Raw genomic sequence first — 25,123 nt, forward strand, 5'->3', positions numbered from 1 at the left:
ATTCCCAAAATAACAGTCCAAGAATAACAATCCTAATTGAACAGTCCAATAATAGTATTTAAGATATTTTGTTACACTTACATCACATGCTGTAAGGCAGTATAAGATTGTTGCTTTGGTTGCTTAGCTCTCAAGCTAAAACTAAATATGACCAAGTTCATTCGCTGTAGATACTACTCTAGGATGGAAGGCCTACCACAAAGTCTGAGAATATAAGGAAGTTTTGCTTGAATTTTATTATTTTAAATAATAAATCACATTCTCTTTATGGATCTGGTGAAAATCAGTCAAAATCTTAATGCGTAGGTAAGGAATGTGACTGAATACAGATATCAAAGAAAGAGTTGTTCCAACTGCAGAATTTAGGCCTACCCTCACCATAAAGACTATAAACAAACATATTATATAGCACTTACCTGTTTGGCACAGCAATTCATTCAGGTCCCATCTTATACTTAAAAACGAACATATTTGTATTTACTTGTGATTTAGATTTTATTTTCACTATGGGTTCAAAGTGTTTTGGGTAGGTGCGTTTGTGTGTAAGGCTGTGGGAGGTGCAGGAACAAAATGGCTGCCGGTAGGAAAAACCAAGCTTGTACAGGAAATGATCGAAGATGGCAGGGACTGAGTGGGAAACCCTGTAGCGATAGGGAGTGGGTGATTTCAAGCAGGCCCTGGGGTAAGTCTAGCTTTTCTTTGCTGTAGAGTCGGCTGTAGTCAAACTCACTGGGTTAGGTCAGCTTCTTAAGAGTGCCTTATTCACAAAAGGCAATTCAATTGAGCAATTTATTGAAAATCCAGAGAAATCCAAAAGAAATCTAGGATGTGGATAACTACCCTGTATATCCATGGACAATATTGGTATGCTGTCCAATGGATGGAGCCAGTGTTATTATTAAAGTACAAACTATATACATGACAGTTTAAACTGATACCACAGTCCCCGTTTGTAAATACTATAAGGATATTGTAAGGTGCAAACCATAAAATTATTTAAAAGTGATATGAACCAATTTAGGGCAGCACAGTGGCTAGCACTGCTGTCTTGCAGTGTTGGGGCCATGGGTTCAATACCTGGGATGCTATCTGTGTGGAGTTTGTATGTTCTCCCTGAATTCACGTATTCACATCCCAGTAGTTTAATTGGCTTCTGGGAAAAATCGGCCCTGGTGTGACTGTGTGTGTCCATATCTGTGTGTTTGTCTGCCCTGTGATGGACTGGCATCCTGTCCAGGGTGTGATCTGTCTTGTATCCACTGCTTGCTGGGATATACCTGTACCTTGTTTTCAACAGATCTCTATGAAGAGTCAGTTTCCAATCAAACATAACATTTTAGAGCTTGACTTCCACACTGCCAGGATCAGCTCAGGTGAATTTCCTTTCAGATTGGGAGATTCTAGGTTTTTAGGTTGAGTGTCTACCTTCAGTTCCTGGAAAGTAACACAAAACACATCTAAAAGCATGACTGGTTGTGCAGTCCACTGAAGAAATTGCAGGCAGTTTTAAGAGTTTTGTCCAATTTTCCACCTCCCAGAGACATGCTGGGGTTGTTAAAAGATTTCTCTAAATTGTGTGTGAATGTGTGTTCTGCTGTAAATGGAATCCTGTAATGGACCGTAAGTGCATTAAAAACAGAGAATAGGAGGCACGTGTTTACACAAAGGATGGTGGGAGTGTGGCACAAGTTCCCCAGCCATGTTTTTGAAGCTGAGACGCCGGCTTCTTTCAAGAAACAACTAGATGAGATCCTCCAATCAGGACAGGAGGCACTCCTTCACACAAAGGGTGGTGGGAGTGTGGAACAAGCTGCCCAACCATGTGTTTGAGTAGCTTGATGAGATCCTGGGTTCAATCAGCTGATAACTACTAAATGGACTAGATGTATTGAACAGCCTCCTGTTGTTAGTACAACCTTTCTTATGGTCTAATCTCCCATCCAGAGTTTTGTTCTGCCTTGCTCCTGCAAATTTCATGACAGGCTCCACATATATCTTTTTTCAATAATTTTTAATTAACCATCTGTTAAATATGTACAAATGTTACTTGTAATTTTTATTAGCGTCGTCTTAATAAAATAAAAACAGAAAGCAATACATCTACATAAAGTGTTAATTTACCACAGGTGAATTGCCACAGATAAACAGGCACCGGTGAAAAACACTAGAAATTGCCCAGTTGCACAGTATTTGTTACTGGATATATATCAACAATTCACTGGAACGCATTTTAGATTAAAAAGCTGGTGGTATTTGTGGTATTTTCTGAGAATGTGATGTATAAACAAAAATGAGCCAAGCTTAAGACATAAATCTAATACCTTAACCTTTAAGATATGTCTGAACAGAAATTTAACCTTCTGCTGATACTTCTTTTTTGACAACTCAGTAAGACTGTGAACTTCTCAGCATCAAAGATTTCTCCTTTAACTGTCGTTTTAAAAGAATCTCTGGGGTAGTAAAAGCTTACAGTTTTAGTTCTTACAATATGAAACTAAATCCTGCAAAATCTTAGAACATAAAAGCATAGGAGTCTTAAAATCATTCATTGAAGAGTACACAAAAGGCCCAAGCCTTTTCACCTAGCTGAAATACTAAATAGTCAACTGTCTTCCAATTCAAATGACTATCAATAAGCACTTACCATAATCTGAAACCTTTCTCTTCAGGGAAATTAGATGACTATAAACAGTCAAAATCTGACATAAACAGATACATGCTAGAATTCAAAGAGAAATGTGGATGATATGTGTGGATTGATCCATGAAAAGACTGGAGAAAGTGTCAATCTCCAGACAGCAACGACACAAGACCTGGACAGACTTTGAAAGCGATCTCATTGCTAACCAAGGAGACTTTAGCCCTGGGATGTCTCCAAAGCGCAAAGTAGAGTCAAAGGGGGGTGATTCTCCGGTTTTAGAGATGGCAAACCCAGTATTTAATTCACATACCCCAAAGCGAAAAAGGATGGTCACGTCCTGGTGTGAAGAAGAGTTTGTAAAAACAAAACCCTAAAAATCAGAGGTGAGCGTGAAAAGATATAGAAATGAGAGATGCTGTTTCCCCTGCACAGGGCATAGTGGAAGATCAGCAACAATCAAACCACTCCCTCCCTCCACACCAATGTCAGTCATCAGCTGTGATGGGCAACACAGATGCTGTCACTCCCTCTGGCCTTCAGGGGTGCTGTTATTTTTTCCAGTGAAGCTCAGATTATCACAGTTCCCCAGCAGGGCCTGTCTGTGGGTGTGCTACCACCAGGTACTGGAACAATAGCAAAAACAATCCGTCTGATAAAGTGTTGTTTGATATTTGGGTCATTCAGCTGTCACAGCTGTCTGTGTGCAAAGGAATGCCTGATATCACCTTCTGCACAATGCGACTTAAAATTCTTCTAAAGGGTTGGGGTTTTTTTTGCCTCTCCCTGTTATTGCTTCTCTTTCCAGGAAAGAGAATCATTTTCAAATTAAAAAAAGGCTATAAGAAAGAAAATAAACCATACATTACAAAGAGATGAAAGCATCAACTGACATGAAATCCCTTCATGGGCAGTGATCAGATTGACAATTTTATGATTTGACAGCTTTGGGTATTGAAAATGTTGGTATGTCATTGGATGCATCCAGAACTCAGTTACAAAACAAGACTTAGGGTGGTATAGCATTGTACAGTATGAATGCTCGTTTTTCCTTCAAAAAAGGTGGAGAGTCCTTTTTTGAATCTGTGATGTGGTTTGGCCTGACCAATTACAGGGCACGGCCATTGAGCATCATTTAATTATTTCTGGTGAAAATGTTCACTCGCAAAACATTTCCCAAGACCATCTCATGCAAGTCAAATGCCCAGACCGATGATTTCAACCTCACGTGTTAATTTACAAATAGCCATCGAAAAAGTATTCGTATTGTGCCGGTTATCTCCATTTCCAAAACAGAGTGGCTTTCTTTCCAAGTGTGAGTGTCTAGGTACTTCTCTCAAGTCAGTCCCCATGTGCACACATACTGAATAACATAAAGCTATGGATATCTGTTAAGAGATTAAATGCAGCATTTCCCCCTCTCCCCAAATTTATCATTTACACTCTACAAAATAACCAAACTTCCTGGTTAATACAGAGTCAGTCTTTTTTTGTAAACATAAGAAACAGATTTGGCTCGAGCACAGAAACGAAAATGCAAGCGGGTGTTGGTCTAACAGCGTACCAGTGATGACTGTAACTATGGAAACCCACTTGTGTTTTCAGTTAGCAGCTTACATACCAATAACTGCCGTTGTGCTGATACGCAGGGCAATTAAACTTTTATATATGTATGCACTTAAGTATTAGAAATCTCGTTAATTATAGGGGCAGTGAGGGGCATAAATCTTTAAAATTACAGGCTAGATGCAGAACCAAAACAAACCTTGTCATGCTGCTAACCAACATGAAATCCAGAAACTTTGTATGCTGAATCCAAGCCAGAGCAGAAGGTAGGGGCACAGGCAGGATATGAGAAGGGTATTAAACCCACAGAAACATACCCTAACAGCTTCCTCAAGCTACAGTTTGTTAATATAGGTCTGCAGATGGGTAAAAAAAAAGGTTTCTGGTATTAAGGGCTCGTCTTTGTGACAATCAGGACACGATTTTGTTTGGGTTTTTTTAGTAGTGCCATCAGTATATAACAAATATACAATTCTTCTTCATTAATATTGTGTCAGTCCACAACTCCTGTACCGGAGAGCCATAATGCATAGAGGTTTCCTAGGTCTTTTAGTCTCTCTGAAATCACCAAAAGTTTCAAAAGCCTCAGACGAGAGAAAAAGGGTACTGTATATCGGAAAATGGGAGTTAATGGGACAAATGAAAAGCTCAGGCAGATGAAAAACCAGTAGACAGTGCAGTCCTACTGATCTCCACCTCTGTGCATGACTGTACGGCACTTTTTTGACACAAGAATTTCCATTTCACACTATATCACACTGCCTTCATCTCTTCCTCAAAAGCAAATAAACAAAACCCACAGAGGATATTGTTACACAGATGTTCTGCAGGGTATTTCCAGCAAAAAGGTTGATAAAACCTCGGAAAACAATGAGATACGTGACAAAAAAAGAATGAATAAAAACAGAGAGCTCAAGCACTTATAAACGGGTACACATGAACTTTTACAAACATGTGGTGGCCACCAAGGTCATTTACTAAAGTTGCTTCCATCAGTTTAATCCTACAATCTTAATCTGCAGAAATCCAGTGAATGGGTTTCTATGGCATAGTTAGGCACTTAGTTTCAAATAAGAATTGTCCTGAATAGGTGGTTAGGGCTCTGGACTCATAACTGGAAGATTGTGGGTTCAAATCCAAGGTGAGATACTGCTGTTGTACCCTTGAGCAAAGTACTTCACCTGAATCGCTCTACTAAAATACTAAGCTGTACAAATGGACACAAATGTAAGTCACTTTGGTAAAAAAATATCTGCCTGATTAATTAGAGATAAATAAGCATGCCCTTTTCCAGTTTCAATTCTTGATACATTTATTTTTTAAGATTTGTTTGTCCAAGAGTCCATTTCTCATAACAAACACTTCTGCCTCCAAGCTGTGCTGAACCAGGCATTGGAATATAAGAGAAGGTACAAAAGAGAGAAGGCCATTTAGTCCAACTAGCCTGTTTGATAGCATAACAATCTCCCTTAACTGGGAACAAAGGGGTTTTAAAGCACCTCTAACTATCTAATCATTTACAGAGCTGTTTTTGCACTGACCATGTGATAAATATCAATTTCATAAAGCAAGGTCAAATCAAGAGCTCAGAAAGCTCTTGACAGCTGTAGAAAGCGAAATATTCATGCACCCACGACGGATCTCAGCTTTGTGTGGGTTCGCAACTATACAGTAAATGCACTTGGGAGTTCACATTTCAAGAAAACGCAATCCAGCTCTCAAAGACGTGGGGTGAGAGATGAGAAATCCGAAAGCGCTCAACGGGTTTACAGACTGCTCTTTTTTTTTTCACTCCTTGTTACTCTTCGCAGTCTAGACTCTAATTTCGGGTTACCTGCACTGAAGGGGACGAGACCGCATGTTTCATTTACTGCCAAGCAGCGCTGCCGGAGCATGAAATCAACGTCCCGTGGATGTTGCTGTAAACTGGTTTTCACGTAGGCCTTGCCTCCTCTACAGGTGACCGTCAGAGGGGCCTGAGTGACTGCGACAATCCACATGACTCAACCCACCCCTGCCCCCGAAACACTCTTCGGACCTCTCCCATGTTGTGGAGGCCAAAGAAAACCTTCACACCACCCAACTCTTCCACTGGAGGGACTGGCAAAGGAAGGCTGTGACCACGAAAGCACAGGGGATGGCTGAGAATGTGGCTGTAACAAGTGACTAATAAGAATTTAGGAGACCAGACAAACACAAACATTCTTGCGGGGTGAGAATAGTCTACATGCTATAAGAAAACAGGTCAGGGGCTCTGAAACCCGGCTGATCTGAAACCTGCCGAGAAAAGCTAATGGATGTTTTAAGACAATGAGCGGTTAGAGGTTCTATGTCACGTCCTTTCACAGGTCCGCTCTGCTGAAAGGAAATGGAATGCCACACAGAGAGGCCGTGACTGCAGAGCTGAGCGTCATTTTATTTTGCTTTCCCAGGGTTTCCTCAGCCAGCTGTTACACCGTGGCAAACTCCTCTTTATTTGGCCAGTTTTACGGTACTTCACCAGAGTGCAAAGGCCTCCTGAAGAAGGGAATCATTCCTCGAGCATTATGACACCTTCAGCCACAGGGCTGGGTGATGGGAGAGGGGGCAGTGTTTTGCTGTTGGTGCCGAACAGGTTGTGAAGTGAAAACCTGTACTCACACTAATTCACCCGGGCCAAATACGACAGACTGAACTGCCAGCAATAAATAATGGCCAAACAGATTTAGGCATTATTTTTGGAAGGGGGAAAAAAAAAAGGACACCGTATCTCTGGGCATTTGTCCACATTTTCCCTTGAAAAGTTTGAAGGACGGAAAGTATTTCAGTGCTAAAATCTGCATGAGATAAAACATACAGCTGCTGCATATTGCCTTGAACTGGTGCCATATATCCTATTGAAATCATATACTCTGTGGTCAGAGGAATTCTTACACCATTGACACTGGTTAGCTCTGTATTTTTCATATTCATGTGGTACAAACCCATAGCTGTTTCCTAAAATGCTGTTGTATGCACTGCACATATTAGCGTGTATGTGTATTTTCACTGGGGAGGATATTTTAAAAAAATATAATTATTCAGTTCTCCGTCGAAGGTCTTCGATGTACAGGTTTTCTATATTTCTGCTAAGCTGCAACTCCTGAAGAGCCCAGAGAAACTGCTGAACTGGAGTCCTTCAACAAATCATGAGCTGATTTAGGTTATTAAACGCTGAGATGGATTGAAAACCTGAAGACATAGTTATCCTCAAGGACAAAAACTCAAGCTTAACTTCAATTATAAATCAACCATAATATTGCAAGGACACAAAAACCCAGGCTTCTAAATCCAGAAATTATTATAGTTCACCCTAAATCACCTGTTAAAGGCCAGGAACACGTGTTTAAGCACTTCACAGGGCGTTGGGTTCAATGACAGACCTAGGGTACTAGCTGTGTGGAGTTTGTATGATCTTCTCAGATTTTTTTCCCAAAAGTCCAAAGATGTGCTGGTAGATTAACTGGCTTCTGGTAAAACAGGCCCTGGTGTGAGTGTGTGTGTGTGTGTCTGTGTGTGCCCTGCAATGGACTGGCGTCCCATCCAAGGTGTATCCTGCCTTGTCCCCATTGCTTGCTGGGATAGGTTTCGGCTCTCCCATGGCTCTGAATTAGAAGAAGCAGTTTGAAAATTGATGGATGTTTCAGTGAAGGGACCACTATCCCTGGATGGCTGAAGGATATTCTCATTTTTGTTACTGCTGATCTCTAAATTACTTAATTGACCTTACCACCTCATTAAATGATCGCAGTTAAGCTGTTACAGGGCTTTATAAAGTGATAATTCAAAAGGTTACCCATGAAACACACTCAACTGGGACTCTCCAGGACCAGAGCTAAGAGACCCTCCAATTAGACTAACTGTTCTCACAAAACAGTGATACACACAGTGAAAACCATTTCTTGAATTTGATGTTAGATACCTTTGTTTGTTGCCACTTACAAATGTGATTTATTTAAAAGAACATGTTTTGGTTGAGAACAACTTCTCTATGCAATTAAGTAATGTCTGTTGGATCACTGGACCCAGTCATAGACCATGTGACCATCCTTCCAAAGAAAACACGATGATACTGTATGTTAATATGCAAAGAAACAGCTGATTCTGACATGAATGAATGTTTATACCGTGTAGCAGGTGTGAAAGTTTGTCACTGTACCACTAAACAGAACCACGAGGAACAGATAACATTTTTGTGGAAATTCAGAATATATTATATAAATTAAAATATTGTTGGTATTATTGTTAAAGGAGATGGGACTAACCAATTAACTGTCAATTAACTTGACAGAGACTGTACAGTAAATAGCTGAAGACCTTGAAAATGTTTAAATAATAAAGGAATATATACAGTAATGTTACATCACATGAGGAGATATTCAAAGCTTCTCTAAAGTTCCTTTAAAATACTCCCTGCTTCTATTATCACTTCTTTCATTTTACACATAAATAAGAAACAGAACTGGTGTAGACAGCAGTGGAATGGTACTGAGAAACATCTTTCTTTTTTAGTGCAATTGTATCTGACTGTACTAAAGAAGATTGTTTACCATAGATTGAATGTAGCTGCTCAACACGCTGTTCTACAGTATATTAACAGCCACTTACAGTACAGTAATCATTATCCATTTAGCCTTTGTACTGCTGTTAAGCAGCTGAAGAAAAGGATTAATATGAACTCAATCTCAACTCAGAATGAGAAGACTTTTTTTCTCACAAAATCCTATGGTCCCTAAAACACCTATCAGGAAAAGAGCAAGGCAAACCACAAAGAAAAACAAAGTTGTCATGGATTTTTCCTGAGTGAAATCCCAACAGGAATCATTAAGGAGTCACTTGCACCTGCACTAAGCCAAAATTCAACCCATCAACCAGTGACAAATTCTCATTGTGTCACTTGATTATAGCTTTCGGCTTACACCCACTGAGGAAATATGCTATCATGCATTGGAATTGGAATTTGCGAGTGGCTCACTGAGACTTGGATTTAATCCTGCTCTAATTCTAAACCTTAAAGATAAGGTCAGGTGTGAATCACTCTCTTGATGCTTAAATCTTAGAAAGGACTGAAAACATGTTTAAAAAAAAACACTGGGCTGCTAAAGACGGTTCAGCTACAGCTCAAGAGATCTTCTGTTTTAGTAACTTCAGAACTGGTCAAAAGTTAAACAATGATTTTAGAAATTAAAAATGTAAAGAGTGAAACAAGCTATTGCCTTTGAACGGGGGCGTTAAAATGTTAATCCTTTTTGAGATCGGCAACTTTGTTTTCTCATATGAATCCTTTTTGAGATCTGCAACTTTATTCCTCACCTTAAGCTAGCATGTGTTTTGTTCTTTTAATAGGGCACGTAACAGAAATTTTTAAATAGCCCCGCAAAGGACAAACAAGTATTTCGAACATCCGCATTGAGAAGGTGCTTCACGACCTCCTGATCTGAATACTAGTAGAGTACTAATTTAGTTCAACTAATACAATTATTGATCTGCATTATCAGGATACAATCACTTTATTAGCCATATACAATTTCTTGTATTAGGAATTTGTCTTTTCAAATACCCCAGCCTGCTCTCCATGAGACACACAGACAGGGAGAGAAGCTGGGGGTCAGAGCGCAGGGTCAGCCATTTATACAGCACCCCTGGAGCAGCTGGGGTTAAGGGCCTTGCTCAGGGGCCCAACGGAGTAGGATTCCTCTGCCAGCCGTGGGATATGAACCGGCAGCCTCCCAGCCACAGACACAGATCCTTAGCTACAGAGCCACCACTCCATCTCCATATTGATGGATATATTGATGACTTAATGATCTATGATTACTGCTGCCTGTGTGTTAAGTAACAATGTCTTTTCCATAACTCTGTTGCCACCACATCGGTAGCTAATTGCATAGATCTCGTACTTTAAGCAAGGACAATGCTGAAGGTTAAGGGAAAAGCACTCCCAGATGACATAACAGCTTTCTGTGAGAAATTCAAATAGCCTGGATGAAAAATGGACAGATATTCCTCTTTTTTTGTCTGTTTTATGGTAGGGGGAGAGAGTGACAATGATGATAGGGATTGTCTAGGCTTTTACTCACAAGTACTGTCAACAAGCATAACTTCATTTTTCTTTTTCAAACACTACTCAGAACTAGTTTCCACTTGTTAACACTGTTTAGTAAGAATTAGGTTAGGCTTAAAATTATTTTATTCCAGGGGCATAATGCAAGACAAGTACAGGTCAGTTGCACAGACCAGCTGTTGAAAAGCATATGGAAGCCTTATAAGATAGATTTACATTTGACAGTTATTTTCCCATTTTGTTGAGTCATTCAAGGGAAATGAGACAGGAAGGGAGAACAAACTGATTTTTTTTAACATTACCTGTTTGCGAACTCAAAGCTGCTGAGAAATATTTTTGGTTTTGTGTGACATTTTTCACCCCAGTGAGTTTCAGTCATGCCAATCAATTCTGCAATCTTTTACGCTAGATGATATTGGGTTTTACTAACGTTCAGAAGTCTGCGTCGTGTCTGCAAAGATATAAGGTGTGTTTCTTCTCCTTTCCATGTGACATGACCTGACATTACCAATATTTAAGGTAGGAGCTGTGAGGTCAGTTAAAAAGACACTCAAACCACAGGTGAATGGTAAACTTCTATGTCCATTTCACCCCTGTAAACACTCAGAATGCAGACTTGGCCACTTCCACAAGATGCCATCAAAGCAAAGCCCTTCCCAATCGGATTCAAACCCAGTTCAGAACTATAGTGATATGAGTTAATCACATGGAATGTTAATCTGTCACTGTGTGGTCATGGTCTTCTTAAACAGTTGTGATTTGCATCAGGAGGTTCAAACCTCCCACCAATCACCAGCGATTAGAAGTAACCAGCTCTGACACACTGGCCACCATGTGAAGCATCCCACAAAGCCACATGTCATTTGGCGATCTTGGGGTTTTTTCCCCCTGCAAAGTCTCTTAAGGCCTGGAATGCTGTTCATCCTTCAATAGGGCACTTCTAAATCCATGGGAATGCACATCTGCGGGAAGGTGGCTCCTTTGTTTTCGATTTCTCGTTTGAGCCGCAAAATCAAACAGGCATTGGTTGGGAACCCCCCCCCCAAAAAAAAAAACAAAGCACAGGAAGTGAAAATAGTCATTAACCTGCACTGGCTTTGTATGCTAACAAGATGTTGTTGTTTTGGTTTTTTTTTAAAGGTAAAATGTCCAGCATGACATTTTCCAATAAAACCTTTATATCTTAATGCAGAGAGATTAGATGATGCCTGAGACAGAACACCCTTCCACGACTGATCTCCTTAGGTTAGGCATGAACACATATGTAAAGACTATATTTGCTCATCATTGGTTTACTACCATCACTTTGCTTCTCAGCATTTAAAGCCCACTTCAGATTAGCGAGCAATTTTTCTATCCCTGTATATCCTGTACTTCCTTGGCATCAGATTCGAGAGCTCCATTTTCCCAGTAAAACTGTGACGAACCACAATGCAGAAAGGCACGACAATAAAATTGTTCAAAACACGAACACTGACGAGGGTTGCATTTAGGACCTGAAACAGGAGTGCATTTTGGTTAATTTGGTTAGTATTTTTAAATATGCAAATACACATGCCTCAACTGTAGTGCGACAGGGTTACAGTGTTAGGATACAGAAGGAAACCTTTGAGGAAGAGACAGCGCTTTTGAGTGTGTTTCTTTAGGCTGTCAAAACAGTGCTTGAACCAGCAAAAAAACAGCCATACTAACAAGGGAACCTGGAGGAAAATCGAGCATTTCTCATCTACAAGTGTCCATTTAAAACACGACACAGACGCCCAGGGAAAGAGTCGGTACCGCAAATCAGTGCCGGAAACAAAAACCTGTGTTTATCCAAGCTTTCGCACTTAGCATTGTGGCAACCGACGACGTGAACCCAGGACGCATTCAGCAGCTCGACTTCAGGTCCTGACGGCTTGTCTTGTTCCCCTCGAGCCCCGCACCAAATGTGACCTTGGGCTCGAAGTGGAACGTCTTCTTTGACAGCCTGAGGGGCGGGCAGCGGGGCCATGCCTGGTTCTTGTTGAGGGGAGAGAAAATACATTTTTAATACCAATATGCTTCGCATAAATACATGGCATATTGGAAAAACATTCCTACCACAGCCTGGTTTGCGGCTGCCTATTGTACCCTAACTGGTATTTTACTTATGAAGTGATTCCATTACAAACTCTCCTCCCCCCACTTCCCCCTGCCCTGTCGCACTGAATGAGGAGCTCAAGGAGCCCCTTCCTTTTAAGCTCAGAAATTACTCAAAATGCCAAGCTGCACATCTGCAAGAAAGCACTACCAGCCTCCGATCTGAAACATGATACTTCTAATGCCGGTTTGCGTCGTTTCCAATGAATGACATCCTTACGGTTCTATCTGTTGAATAATGCAATGCACTTAAGCTCATATGTAACAAGGGGCTTTAAAGTTCGGCAGAAAGAAATCTTGAATTTATTACTGTATTTACTTTCTTTGGATGGTTCCAGGGTAGCATGGGAGGTAGCTGTGGCTTTTGTGGTTCGGTGTTTATTGTTTATGCTTTGTTTTTCGTTTTAATTAATGCTGCATTGACGACGACTGTCACAGACACCACAGAACAATGGCCGAATCTCACGCGATGAGTTGCAGACTGCCATCGCCGTCTCAAGTCCCCCCACCAGCATGTCTCGGCAAGCGAGGCAATGAATCTACAAGAAAAAACACGGACGCCGATGAGAATTCATGTCCGCTGCGCAAACTGCAAGTTCGGAGTGTTGTGGTTTTGTACTGTTTGCTCATGGCCCCTAGGAAGTGAGCAGTGTTAAAGAAAACATGTTTTTCTTCACATACGGCTGTCAATAAAACAAAATGTATTGTATTTGTAAGCTACTCCTAAGTCAGTCAACACTACTACAAAAGTACTAAACATCTGCAGGCCTTTGGATGTTAAGAGAACCCGATAAGAGCTAAGACTCAACTTCTGATAGTCAGTAGCAGATATTGGTTTTGTATATTAATATTATTCAATGCAATAAAAACATCCACTAACTTCTCTTCATCCCAGTACTGATTATATTATGAAAGGAGCAATTGAATAATAATAATAATAATAATAATAATAATTGCTCACACTTATATAGCACTTTTCTGGACATTCCACTCAAAGCACTTTACAGATAATGGGGACTCCTCTCCACCACCACCAATGTGCAGCCCCACCTGCATGATGTGACGGCAGCCATAGTGCACCAGTACACTCAGCAAACATCAGCTCTCAGTGGGAAGGAGAACAGAGTGATGAAACCAATTCATAGATTGGGATTATTAGGAGGCCATGATTGGTAAGGGCCAATGGGAAATTTGGCCAGGACACCAGGGTTACACCCCTACTCTTTCCTAGAAATGCCCTGGGATTTTAAATGACCACAGAGAGTCAGGACCTCGGGTTTACGTCTCATCTGAAGGACGGTGCCTTTTTGCAGTATAGTGTCCTTGTCACTATACTGGGGTATTAGGACCCACACAGACCGCAGGGTGAGCGCCCCTGCTGGCTACACTAACACCATTTCTAGCAGCAGCCTCAGCTTTCCCAGGAGTCTCTCATCGAGGTACTGAGCAGGCTCACACCTGCTGAGCTTCAGTGAGCTGCCAGATGGGAGTTACAGGGTGATATGGCTGCTGGCAACTGTCTCCTTTTCTAATATATATTTCAGACATCCATTCATCCTTCCATCCATTTTCCAACCTCTCTATGCGATGCAGGGTTGCAAAGGAGGAGCCAGAGGCTATCCCAGAAATCAATGGGCACATGGCAGGGTACATCCTGGAGGGGATGCTAAACTTGTCCAGACACAAACGTACACACACTCACACCAGGGCCAACTTTCCCATAAACCTACAGTACCGGCATGTCTTTGGACCAATTGAGGAACATGCAGACTCCACACAGACAGCACCCCAGCATTGAACCCAGAGCTCCAGACCCCCCAATGCCAACTATGGTGTCAATGTGTCACCCATATTATGGACGCTGAAAGTTAAGTCTATGCTATACACATATACTAGGACAGTCTTGCAATTGGGGAGGATGTTTCAATTGTCTGATTTTTCAGCTTGGGGAACCTGAATTACAAAGACAAAATTTTCTATACATGCACGTGTACAAAGATTTCTAAAATGCATATATGCAAAATATAGACTTGCAAGACTTATGACGCAGCAAGAACAAAGTTATGCTCATTCCCATAATGCATAGAGATTCTGTGTAGATTAGAAATATGTGCATAATGGACGCAAATATGAAACAAGCATAAATTTAATACATACTGTATCTAATAGATTAAGGCATACAGTATATAACAGAACCAAATAACCTTTTGCAGAACTTTGCCAAACAAAATCTTTCTTTCATTACTAGTTGTATAATATATCCTCAAATAAGCTTGAGCCAAAGTTTGAAAAAAAAAAACAACAACATTCTGACACTTATTTCAAGGAGTTGTTCAGCTGTGCGGACAAAAATCTCCAATTAATGGATATATGAATACAAAGAGTACTGATATTTGTATATATTAACACAAACTGTTGACCAACTTTGTAGTCCCACTGAGTTAATAAGACTCGGGTTTGAGACTTATATACACAAGAGCAGAACTGTGCAAGATTAAGATCTAACCTGTTATAAATCCATTTATAGCACAGTGTGGTGGTATGGGAGTGTGTCTTGTTTTCTATCAATCAACACTACTATCTAAGTGTTCAGGAGCGATCTTGAGTAACTTAGGTGAACATCACAGCGCATTCACCGTCAGAATAATTCCCAGTTTGGAGAATTACAATTTTACAAAGAATGTTGTGTGTTTTTTCATTCCAACTGGCACTTGGACAAAGCATAAAGAGGATTATATCATGGAAGTATACGGAAACATCTTTATGTAGTATTTAATTGGCTCATTTCAATTTTGTGTTGGACCTCTTTTTTCCTGTTGCTGGCTGGTATTGCCTTCATGTCTTTCTTGCATAATTGAGAAGTAATATTCTTTCATGGTTCTGTAGTCAAGCGTTTCATTTTATCCCTGTTTAACAGCTGGGAAATTTGGCTTGATGTCAGCTGTTTCTTCTGGGTTTAGATCAGGGGTTTGGGATGGGCGGTATTTCAGTTTTTCAGGAAACTCTTTCACATATTTTGGATTGTGCTTGGGGTCAGTAACATCTTGAAAAGAGTTGAGTTTTACGACACTGGATCATTTTCTTCTTCGGTATTTCTCAACAAACTCATCACATTGTAATTTAGCACTAACAACTGCCCAGCACCAGATACAGCAGTATATCACATTATAATTGGGATGAATCTATCCCACGAAGATGGTCAGGAGGTACTGTCACACACAAAAAAATGCCCCTGTGCCCATACTGGGGGTGGATTTGATCCCAAATACACACAAGCAAAACAGTGTTAAATACATCACACCCTTTTGATGAGCAAAAAGGGAAAAACCAAACAAGGCTTAAACTGTAATTGAATTAACACAATATACAAAAATATATCAATAAAAATGAACTGCCATAAATAAAGGATGAACCTTTAACCTTTCAGAGCCCACTCGGCACAATAGTGCTTAGATGACATGCTGTAGTCAGCAAGCTTCAAGACATTCTAATTTGAACAAAAATTAACGTTGCCTCAGCGCAGTTGACATGAAAATTTAGACACGTGGAATAAAACTGGAGCTGTTAAGACAATGAACACAGCCAACGGTATCATCCTCCTTCGCGCAGAGATATTTTCCCTTACAACTGCCCTTAAAAAAAAAAACTACCCTTGCAGCTTTTTTTTTTCCTTTCTGGGAAAGAACCTCCCCACCTCCTTTCAGATTCCCCAAATAATGCTTTAGCCACCCTGCCACGCGCGAAAGAGTGGAGACAGACAGAGAGGGGGCTCCATCCTCTGGGCTGCTGTCGACATTTGGGGAAACGAGCGAGACGAGCCTGAAATGAACTGAAACCAAACAGTTCCAGCTTCCTCGCCCTAGGCAGAGCGAGAGCTTCCTCCTCTGAGCGGTACACCGTGGTGTGGGCAAAAACTCAGTCAGCCACAGGAAGTGTCTACAGCTTCTCCTGGGGTGGAAACTATTAGCTAGACTGGATTCCCTGCAACAGTGTGGCTAGGTTATCGTTGGACGACTCTTCCAGGCAACGCTGCAGCAACCCTGTATTGTAAACACGACCACATGGCTGAATATAGAAGGAAGACTCACTGGACACAGTTGACTATCCTCACCACAAACGGTTTTTTTTTCCTGATGCGTGTTGGCGAAATGCGTAAGACGACCTTTTTTTCTGGCCGTCCGCATGTCATAAGCAGGAGTGACACAGAGAAAGGAAAGTCTGAACACCGGGAGACTAAACACAGCGGGGGAACACGAGAGAAAGCACTACTGCTCACAGCTGACGAGCTACTGTGGTTTTAAATGATGACCTGAGAAAAACCAAGGCAGTATTCTGGGCATCTTCTGAACCATCCTTACTTATTCTCCAAGGTAATCATCTTATCAAGCTTATTGCCATTTGAAAACTGGCAACCTTTGACCTATTTACTCCCTCGATAGTCAATTGCTGATCTTTACAGTATTATTGTTTAGAAACGTACGTTAACAAACACAGAATGTGTTCGACATTAACCTGTTGCTTTTATCCTGATCAAACTTGGACACAGTTGATCCACTGTAAGTAGATTATAAGGGCATAATCCACACTGATCATTCACCTCATTGTTTTTGCGATGGTTTAATGAGTGAATCATTGCATGGTACCATGTGACTCATCACATTTTAACACACGCACAGCAAATCTTAATGAATACCCTATTCCTATCAGGCAACAGCAGGGCTATCCAAGTCTAATTCTGGAAAGAACTTACCCAGGTATGCTTGGTAAACATTAAATAATCCTTTCATGGACTTTGAACAATTGAACCTTGATCAATTATTATTTAATGAAGCAGATATTCTTTTTCGCAAAGCAACTGATATTTGTGCCCATTTAGAGTGCTGGGCATTTTATGGCCTTCTGGTTCTGAATCCAGAGTGTTAATTACTCGTTCACTACTTAAAACCTGTTAAATGCAGAGATAATTTGGGACTATAGTTCACTTGTTTTACAGATGACCCAATCAATACCTTAACTTTGTTTTCTTAAACTCTCCAGGAGTTGAAAACCTGTGTTCCACAGAATGAATATCCTGGGAGTATCCTCTGAAGACTAAAGGGAATTGTTCCGAATTGAGCACTATATTGGGTATCATACTGTACATCTTCAAGAGCCGAACTTGGGAAGATTGTTTGAATGCAATGTCATATTTACCTGCATTTAGGGAAAACGCGTGATAATCAGTCTATATTTCTCTCACAGGAAGATGGGTTTCACCATCATCATCATAAAAATAATAAGCTTTATTTGATAAAGTGTCTTTAAAAATATCTTCTCAAAGCATTTTACGGGGGGAAAAATGGCTGATACAAAAGAAAAAAAGATAGGAGATATCAAAAATCAGCATTCAAAATGTAGTAGAAGATACCAGGAACAGACACTGGCACCAATTACATAAAAACCCTTCTGAAGAAGATTTTGAGCCTGGATTTAAGAGCTCTCAGGGTGGTTGACGGTCTGATATCTTTGGGGACAACATTCCTTCTAATTTATAAAGGCCTGTGTGCGCAAAAATTTCAAGTTGTTTAAATTTTTTCTCAGAGGCAAAAACGTGTGCGCACTAAATTGAGTGAATGTCAAATTGTTAACCTGAAATTATTTTTTGTTAATATCGTCATCCTCATAGAAGCATAGAGATCCAAAAGATGGGGACAGTGACTCAACGAGCCCAGTCATAGAGACTGAGTGCCGGGCGAGCATGAGCCGTGAGGTACGAGACTGCGAGAGCACAGATACCGATTATCGAGTAGCAATAATAATGCACACAGCCAAGTTGGGCCTCTTGCAGCCAGTCTCGTGTGGCCAAGTTAGCATTTTTCAATTGATGACTGCGTTTGTTTTATCATCTTTTTTGGGGGGGGATTTAATTTTTTGTGCGCAATTCAATTTCCTATGTGCACTGATTTCATAACCTCTGTGTGTGTCCTTAGAAGGAACAATGCTTGGGGGTAGAATTCTATGGCTTTGGGGAACAGCAATAGAAGGCCCTCTCACCCACAGAGAACGTGTAGCCACTTATTTGACGTTTCCAGTAGTCCAACTCTTTAATATAATCTAAAAAGGGACAACAGAATGCCAACAAAGGCATATTTGAGTTGGGATGTGATCCTGCCAGGCTGTGTATTTCAGTCAGCACGAGAAAGGGGGATGGAATTCACTCTCGTGTCGGATGTTACCTACATAACCCAAACTTTGCTTCCTAAAATACTCAATATCACGTGTTGCTGGTGCGTGTGTCTTAAGGGGCTAGGGCAAGGAAGGATTGTCTGAGAAGGCCCGAAGGGCTCATTACTGGCCTGCAGCCTACCTGCCGCTGGAGCAGAGGCTGAGATACTGCAGTTGGATGGCTAATCTCTGGGGGAGAGGGAGGGCTGTGTCAATCCACTCCCCCTTTTCCCAGGCTGCTGAAAAGCTGTCATTGATAAAAAAAACACTGTGAGGGGGAAAGGCAAGGAGAGTTCACAAGGCCAGGGTCTCTGGTGGCAGAAGCAGTAAAAGGCTTTCTATTTAAATACACACCTGTTAAGAAACCCACACAATGGCTTAACTGGAGAGGTTCTTGTGCTGTTCCTAAGCAGGATATTAAAGGGGCTTTATTTCCAGATATTGGCACACATTGTTAAGCCCCATGAACAACAAGTGCCTTGAATTGGTCATTGTCCATAATACACAGATCACAATGACCCTCTAGGACAGGGTAACACATTATTTTTTAAGGTTTATTCACTAATTTAATAATTATCTGTATCCTTTTTTGTATTTGAACTGCTCACAAGATAAACTTTATGAAGCTTTAGAATGTTAAACTCAGTAAAGCACTGGAATAATCTGGGTACATTATTTTATGAACATGTAGAAGAAAACAGCAAAAACACAAATGAACAAAATTTATCTGAAAAAAAAACCCAAAGATCCCAAGGAAATGTACTAAAGAGTCCCTGTGGTTTCTTATGTCACGATCACATGTTGCTTTAATTCCCAAAACGAAACAGGCAGAATGAAAAAGTAACAAGAGTCACAGTCTGCCTCTGGAGTGTGTTCCTTTATTGTTTCATTTTTCATCCAGACCCTTATGAACACCCTCTTTTTAATTTTAAAGCCAACAATAACAGCCTTGCCAGAAAACACAGGAAAAAAAAAAGTGAAAACAGATTAACTGTAATACAAAAATGCATCCAGACTTTCCAAAATATACCTTGAGTAGTTTGAGAAAAAGCTGTTTTTTTTTTAAGACTACTACTTAGAAGTCGGTGCATGTTTCTAACCTGTATATAACATTTAGCATTTACCTACAATCTCATACAAAATGCACATGCACATAGTGGACTTTTAAGAGATTTGTTTACATGCACAGTTACATACAAGATGAGATAGCAGTTTTAATGGCACTAACAATTCAATTCGGGCCATCACGAATTTTATTTCAAATTCTAGCCTCAGCAGTCATTATAAGCAGAATGTACTGTACAACGCGATAGCATGCTCGTTGCAGACTAAAGCCCAGTTTAAATAAAATATGCCAGATATTTTTTGGGAGCAAACTGGGGATCTTTGTTAAAAAAAAAGATTTAAAAATAACACATTTGGACAAACAGGAAAAAAAACCTTTGATTGTATGAGCCATTGAACAAGGAACTGTAAAAACATCTGAAAAAAAAAATCCTACAAAAACAAGCAAGGTTAAAAGGGTGATTTCTTTGAGTTGTCATTATTGGGATAATTTCGATAAATGTGATAGGGTCCTCTCAATCCAATATCTACTTGTTTATAGCTTTATTCCTATTTTTTCCTTTGTTGATGAAGCTCAATGTGTAATTATTAGTTCAAGATAACTGTGTGACACTGGCTTATCCTTAATTTGTGTACCTAGAAATTGGGATAATTAAATTGAATGCATGTTTCAACAAGGCTTTGCAAGCTTTTCCCCCAAGAACTGATTTTTGTCCCTTCTGGTCTTAATTCATCTAAACATGGCCTTTATTTTGTAAAGATATGATAGCAGCCATATCAAACAGCTTATCAGTTTCAACATACAATGCAATACGTTACGCATACAGTATATATGAAACAAATATGGCCACATGATACTGTGTGCTGTCTGTCTTTTGATGAGGCTATACTCAACCTCTCCTTTTGTGAGCACTGAGCAGTAGTGACTCATTCACCATGTTAGCTGGATAATAGCTCGCCATCCCCATTCCTCTCTATGGCCTTGCTCTTCTATGAAATTCTCCCTCTAATTGCTCTCCGTAGAAGGAGAAAAAAAACAAAACCGGGCAGAAAAAAACAGCATAGTGGGAAGCTGTATTCACAAACCCCCTCACATTGTTTTTAAACAACAAACTGTGAACCTCGTTTTCTATGAAGAAAGAGGCACATCGGTCAAAAGCACTGGATGACTGGGGCTACCATTTGCCAATTCAAGAAGGGCTGGCTTCTTTTTTTTTTTTGTTTTTAACGACTGATCGGGTGCAGGATTAATCCCCCCGGTCTGTAATAGAAGTCTCTCGGAGGCTGAATTGCCACTGGTGGAAGACAGGGATGCTGTTGTGTTCTGAGGATTAAACCTTGCAAAGCGAATCAAAAGGCACTTTACAATACAGTAATCAGCATGTTTTCACTCTGAAAAGCCCTACAATTTCCCATTTAGAAAACACAGAGCATTACCTTCTTGTAGTTTCCCACAAAACCCATTCATCTGCGGTTTTATTATATGGATTATACCTATGTGTTTTGTGTATCCCACTGCTTGGCAGACAAGGGCGGAGGTGAAGAAGTGTCTACTCCAAAGTGGTAAGTGGAACCAAGGGGACACCCACGGCTTTTTTTGGCTAATTCTACAAACCACGGAGGAATTTCCATTTTGTTTGCTCCCTGGGGAATTAACCCCTACGAGCTCCCCCAGATCGAAGCTTCCAAAAAACGTACAGAACAGGCAGGAGAGGGCTTTTTTTAAAAAAAAAAATTGGGGACATTCGCCGTCACCTGTTGCGAGTTGAAAAGAAATGAAATGGAATAGGAAAGCTAAAATAAGCGCCAAAAAAAAGGCCAGACTTCAGAACTTTAGAGCTTTGCCCATTTGAAATGGCGGACAGAACACGTTTCTGCTTTTTGACACGTGCGTTCTGTGCACTGACGCTTTGGTGAAGCCTTTTTTTTTGTTAAATTCTTGTTAACGCAAGCAGAGGAACCTGAATCAATATATCGCAGCAGTGATTTCTGAACGTCGTGCTGTGTCGGTCTCGGGAAATCACGCAGGGCAAATAAGACACAGTGGACATGTTGTGTAACTGTAGTACTGTACTTTCATTTAACGCTGCAAAGTGGTGTACAACAGGTGAGAAACGGAGATCTAGTTGGAATAAAATCTGAACTCCCTCAAAGATCAACATTTTAAGGCATTCATTGCAAAACAAACCTTGCCACAATGTGGATGGAATTCTCTTTATTAACAGCAGGAAAAAGCATAATACAGGATTTATTTAACAAGAAAACAGAAGGCACAGTTAAGAATACTACTAATACTTTGATAAACACTAGGAGTTTTTCTACTTTGCATCTAAAACAATGCCTTCTTTCAAAATGACACTGCAATGGTCATTTCGATAACCAATAGTCAATCGATGGCTTGCCATATGTTGTGCTTTATTATTCACACATGCAATATACAGTGGATATCAAAAGTCTACACACCCTTTTGGAAATTTCAGCTTTTGATGATGTAAAGGCTGGAATCAAGACAAATCATGTCAGACCTTTTTTCACCTTTGATAAGATATTATAACCAACAATATTTAAGTGAAAAACAAATCGATCATTTTTACGAAAAATAAGTAAAATTCAAAAACTTCCAGGTGTGCCACGCTGATAGAGCCCTATCCAAACAGTCTTACGGCTGTAATAAAAGCAAAAGGTGCTTCTCAAAGTATTAGTTGAAGGGTGTTCACACTTATGCAACCAAGGCAATGAAAGTGTTTTACTTTTAATTATTTTTTCTTAAAATAATCAATTTGTTCTTCACTTAAATATGGTTGGTCACAAGATCTTATTTAATGTAAAAGAAGGACTGGCACGATTTGCCTTGATTTCAGCCTTTACAAACAAAAGCTGAAATTTCAAATAAGGGTGTGTAGACTTTTATATCCACTGTACTGTATATATATTGGAAGAACTTGATCAGATCCCTGAACAGAGAACAGAAGATAGCATCTCACTGAGCCAGAAACACCCAAAAATCCTTCAAGTTTTTCAACGTCTCATTTCTAGGGATATTGTGATACTGTACATTTAGTTGGAATCATGCAGTGCTTACTTACAGTTTTTGGATTTTCTAATTGAAACCAAGGTTTTAAGTAGTACATTTAAGGAACGTTAACTCCGGCAAAATGACTGCATGTTACAGCTTTCTTCCATCATCTTGAAATCTGGGGGAAAAAAAAGAAAATAAAAAATGCATTAAGAATGCCAATGACATTAATATAACTGGGACAGAAGGAAAAGTATCATAAAACAATGGCCAATATAGCAGATGCACAGGGTCTTAGGGAACATCAGTTTTGTATTTGCTCAAATGGCTTACCTTCATTTGTTTGATAAAAATACTGCAATTTCTTCACACTCCTGAGAGGGAAAAAACAACAACAGTGAAACTGCACAAACATGGACTGTACATGGGTTTTTGCCTTTACTCTTTAAACATTGAACAGAATAGATTTATGATTACTTGACAGTCAGTTTCACATCAAGAAACAAACATACGTTTGGAAAGCAGTGTCATTTCTACTTGTCACAGAAATGGTGAAAACAATCCGCGTTTAACCTGGGAATGCTTACTGACATGGTGTTGTACTTCATGTCTACAAAAGACAGAACACGTGCTCCTTAAGATGATTTTTTCCCTAAAAAAGGGGAGTGTGATGATATTCTGCTGTTGTTAAAGACAATGCTACTTTGCACCAGACAATATTATTGCATATACAGTACAATGCAATAAACAGTACTAATACAGTAGGCGACCTTGTTCACAAATTAACTATTGTGTTTAAACGAGATATTTTTCTGGTATAAACAAGATATTTATTTTTTTCTCTGTGGCGCTAATAATCTTCCCTACAAAAGCATAGAAGCTGCAAATTAAACTCAGAAAACTAAAATTCAAGACCGTTCCAACACTTGGCAGATGATATTCAATGAACAGTCGGAAAGGGCCTGCACCTAGTAAAACTAGAAACATTAGATGAGAAACACAAAGCTTTTATGCTTTGTCTTACGTGCGTGTGATGTTTCCTCTCATGGTTAGTGGTGTTATGCATAAATCGCTACCGGTGCTTTCTACTGGGAAAAATGGTTGTAAAGGATTATGACCATTATTACCTTTATGCTAGCCCAAGACTGCATTCAACTAACATATTAGCAAAAAGGCAGCTAGAGAATTAAATATCTGAGAACAGGTAATGCAAGGAAGAAAGACAAATGAAAGGAAATCAGATTTTCAACCTTCAAACCAAAACTCTTACCAAATCGTCCTGCTTTCAACAGCGGACACCTCCTGTGGCCATTAGGTGTCCTTAGTGACCGGTCTGAGTAGCAGACTTCCATCCCTGTCCTCCAGTCTGAAGCCCATCTCTCTGAGAGCAGAGTAATCGGCCACGCCGCGTCCCTCCAGTGCCCTGAGCACCTCTTGGTTCTGCTCGTTCTGGTCCAGCACGTTCCGGACAGCAAATATGGCCCACTGGCTGATAACTGCCGTACTCGGTTAAGGACAGAACGTTCGGTCGCTTTCAATGTAGAGGCTTCAAGAATACAACAGCGCATTCAGGCTGGCGTCTACAAACTAGGACGTCGCACTTGAAGTGGGAAAAGCCCCACTGCTGGTGTCCGGGAATTTATGTACAAGCCTAAATCAATCATGAAGGTCTCAAACCCACATTTATCTAGTACGGGAAAAGTTGAAAGAAAGAAATATCTTCAGATTTTGAGTCTCCATCTGGGTGTGCTACACGTGAAAATACTTTTTAAAAAAAAAGTTTTTCTTGTATACTTTTCAGCAGGGAATCAACTTTTGCTCATACCTTACCAGCTTGCATACCCAGATTCAGTCCCCATTGAAAAAGCCTTAATTTTCTTTGCCTTTGCAGGCACTGGAAAACAAGTCCACTATTGATGACAAATATATCTCAAGAGTTAGATCAGATCAGATCACTTTATTGGCCATATACAATTTCTTGTATTAGGAATTTGTCTTTTCGCAGACCCCAACTTGCTCTCCATGAGACACACAGGCAGGGAGAGAAGCTGGGGGTCAGAGCGCAGGGTCAGCCATTTATATGGCACCCCTGGAGCAGCTGGGCTTACGGGCCTTGCTCAGGGACCCAACGCAGTAGGATTCCTCTGCCGGCCGGCGGGTACGAACTGGCAACCTTCCGCAGATCAGGCGCAGATCCTTAGCCACGGAGCCACCGCACTGCCCCAGTTATCGGCAGCAACAATGAAACTAGCTTTCTTTCTAAAGTAGTTTACCATTAACAGTCCTTAGCAAGTTACCAAAAGACCTGTACTACTTACCAGCATTTAGTCATTTGCATTCTACTTTAAGAAAATTTGTTGAACCGTTATCCCAAAGGGCAAATAGACTAAATGAGACATTTATCAGCAGTCAAATAGATGCTCTTTCCAAA

At 40.3% G+C, this 25,123-nt stretch overlaps 1 protein-coding gene and 1 long non-coding RNA gene across 2 annotated transcripts in view; both read right to left on the reverse strand.

The window, feature by feature from the left end:
- Window positions 1–10,225: 10,225 nt before the first annotated feature.
- LOC148654443 (uncharacterized) lies at window positions 10,226–14,128 on the reverse strand. Its single transcript, XR_015941451.1, has 2 exons — window positions 12,727–14,128; window positions 10,226–12,287 (listed from the first exon to the last, which is right to left on the reverse strand). It is a non-coding gene; the product is annotated as an uncharacterized LOC148654443 (long non-coding RNA).
- A 7,748-nt stretch (window positions 14,129–21,876) lies between these two features.
- atxn10 (ataxin 10) overlaps window positions 21,877–25,123 on the reverse strand; it is a 96,457-nt gene continuing 93,210 nt past the window's right edge. The window contains exons 11-13 of the mRNA XM_088646651.1: window positions 23,963–24,188; window positions 23,026–23,066; window positions 21,877–22,870 (exon numbers count right to left, since the gene is read on the reverse strand). Coding sequence (XP_088502777.1) covers window positions 24,004–24,188 — 185 coding nt within the window. The 3' untranslated portion in view covers window positions 21,877–22,870; window positions 23,026–23,066; window positions 23,963–24,003. The remainder of the gene's footprint in view (window positions 22,871–23,025; window positions 23,067–23,962; window positions 24,189–25,123) is intronic.

This window comes from Lepisosteus platostomus, chromosome 9 (assembly GCF_059453375.1).
Source record: "Lepisosteus platostomus isolate fLepPlt1 chromosome 9, fLepPlt1.hap1, whole genome shotgun sequence".
Classification (NCBI taxonomy): domain Eukaryota; kingdom Metazoa; phylum Chordata; class Actinopteri; order Semionotiformes; family Lepisosteidae; genus Lepisosteus; species Lepisosteus platostomus.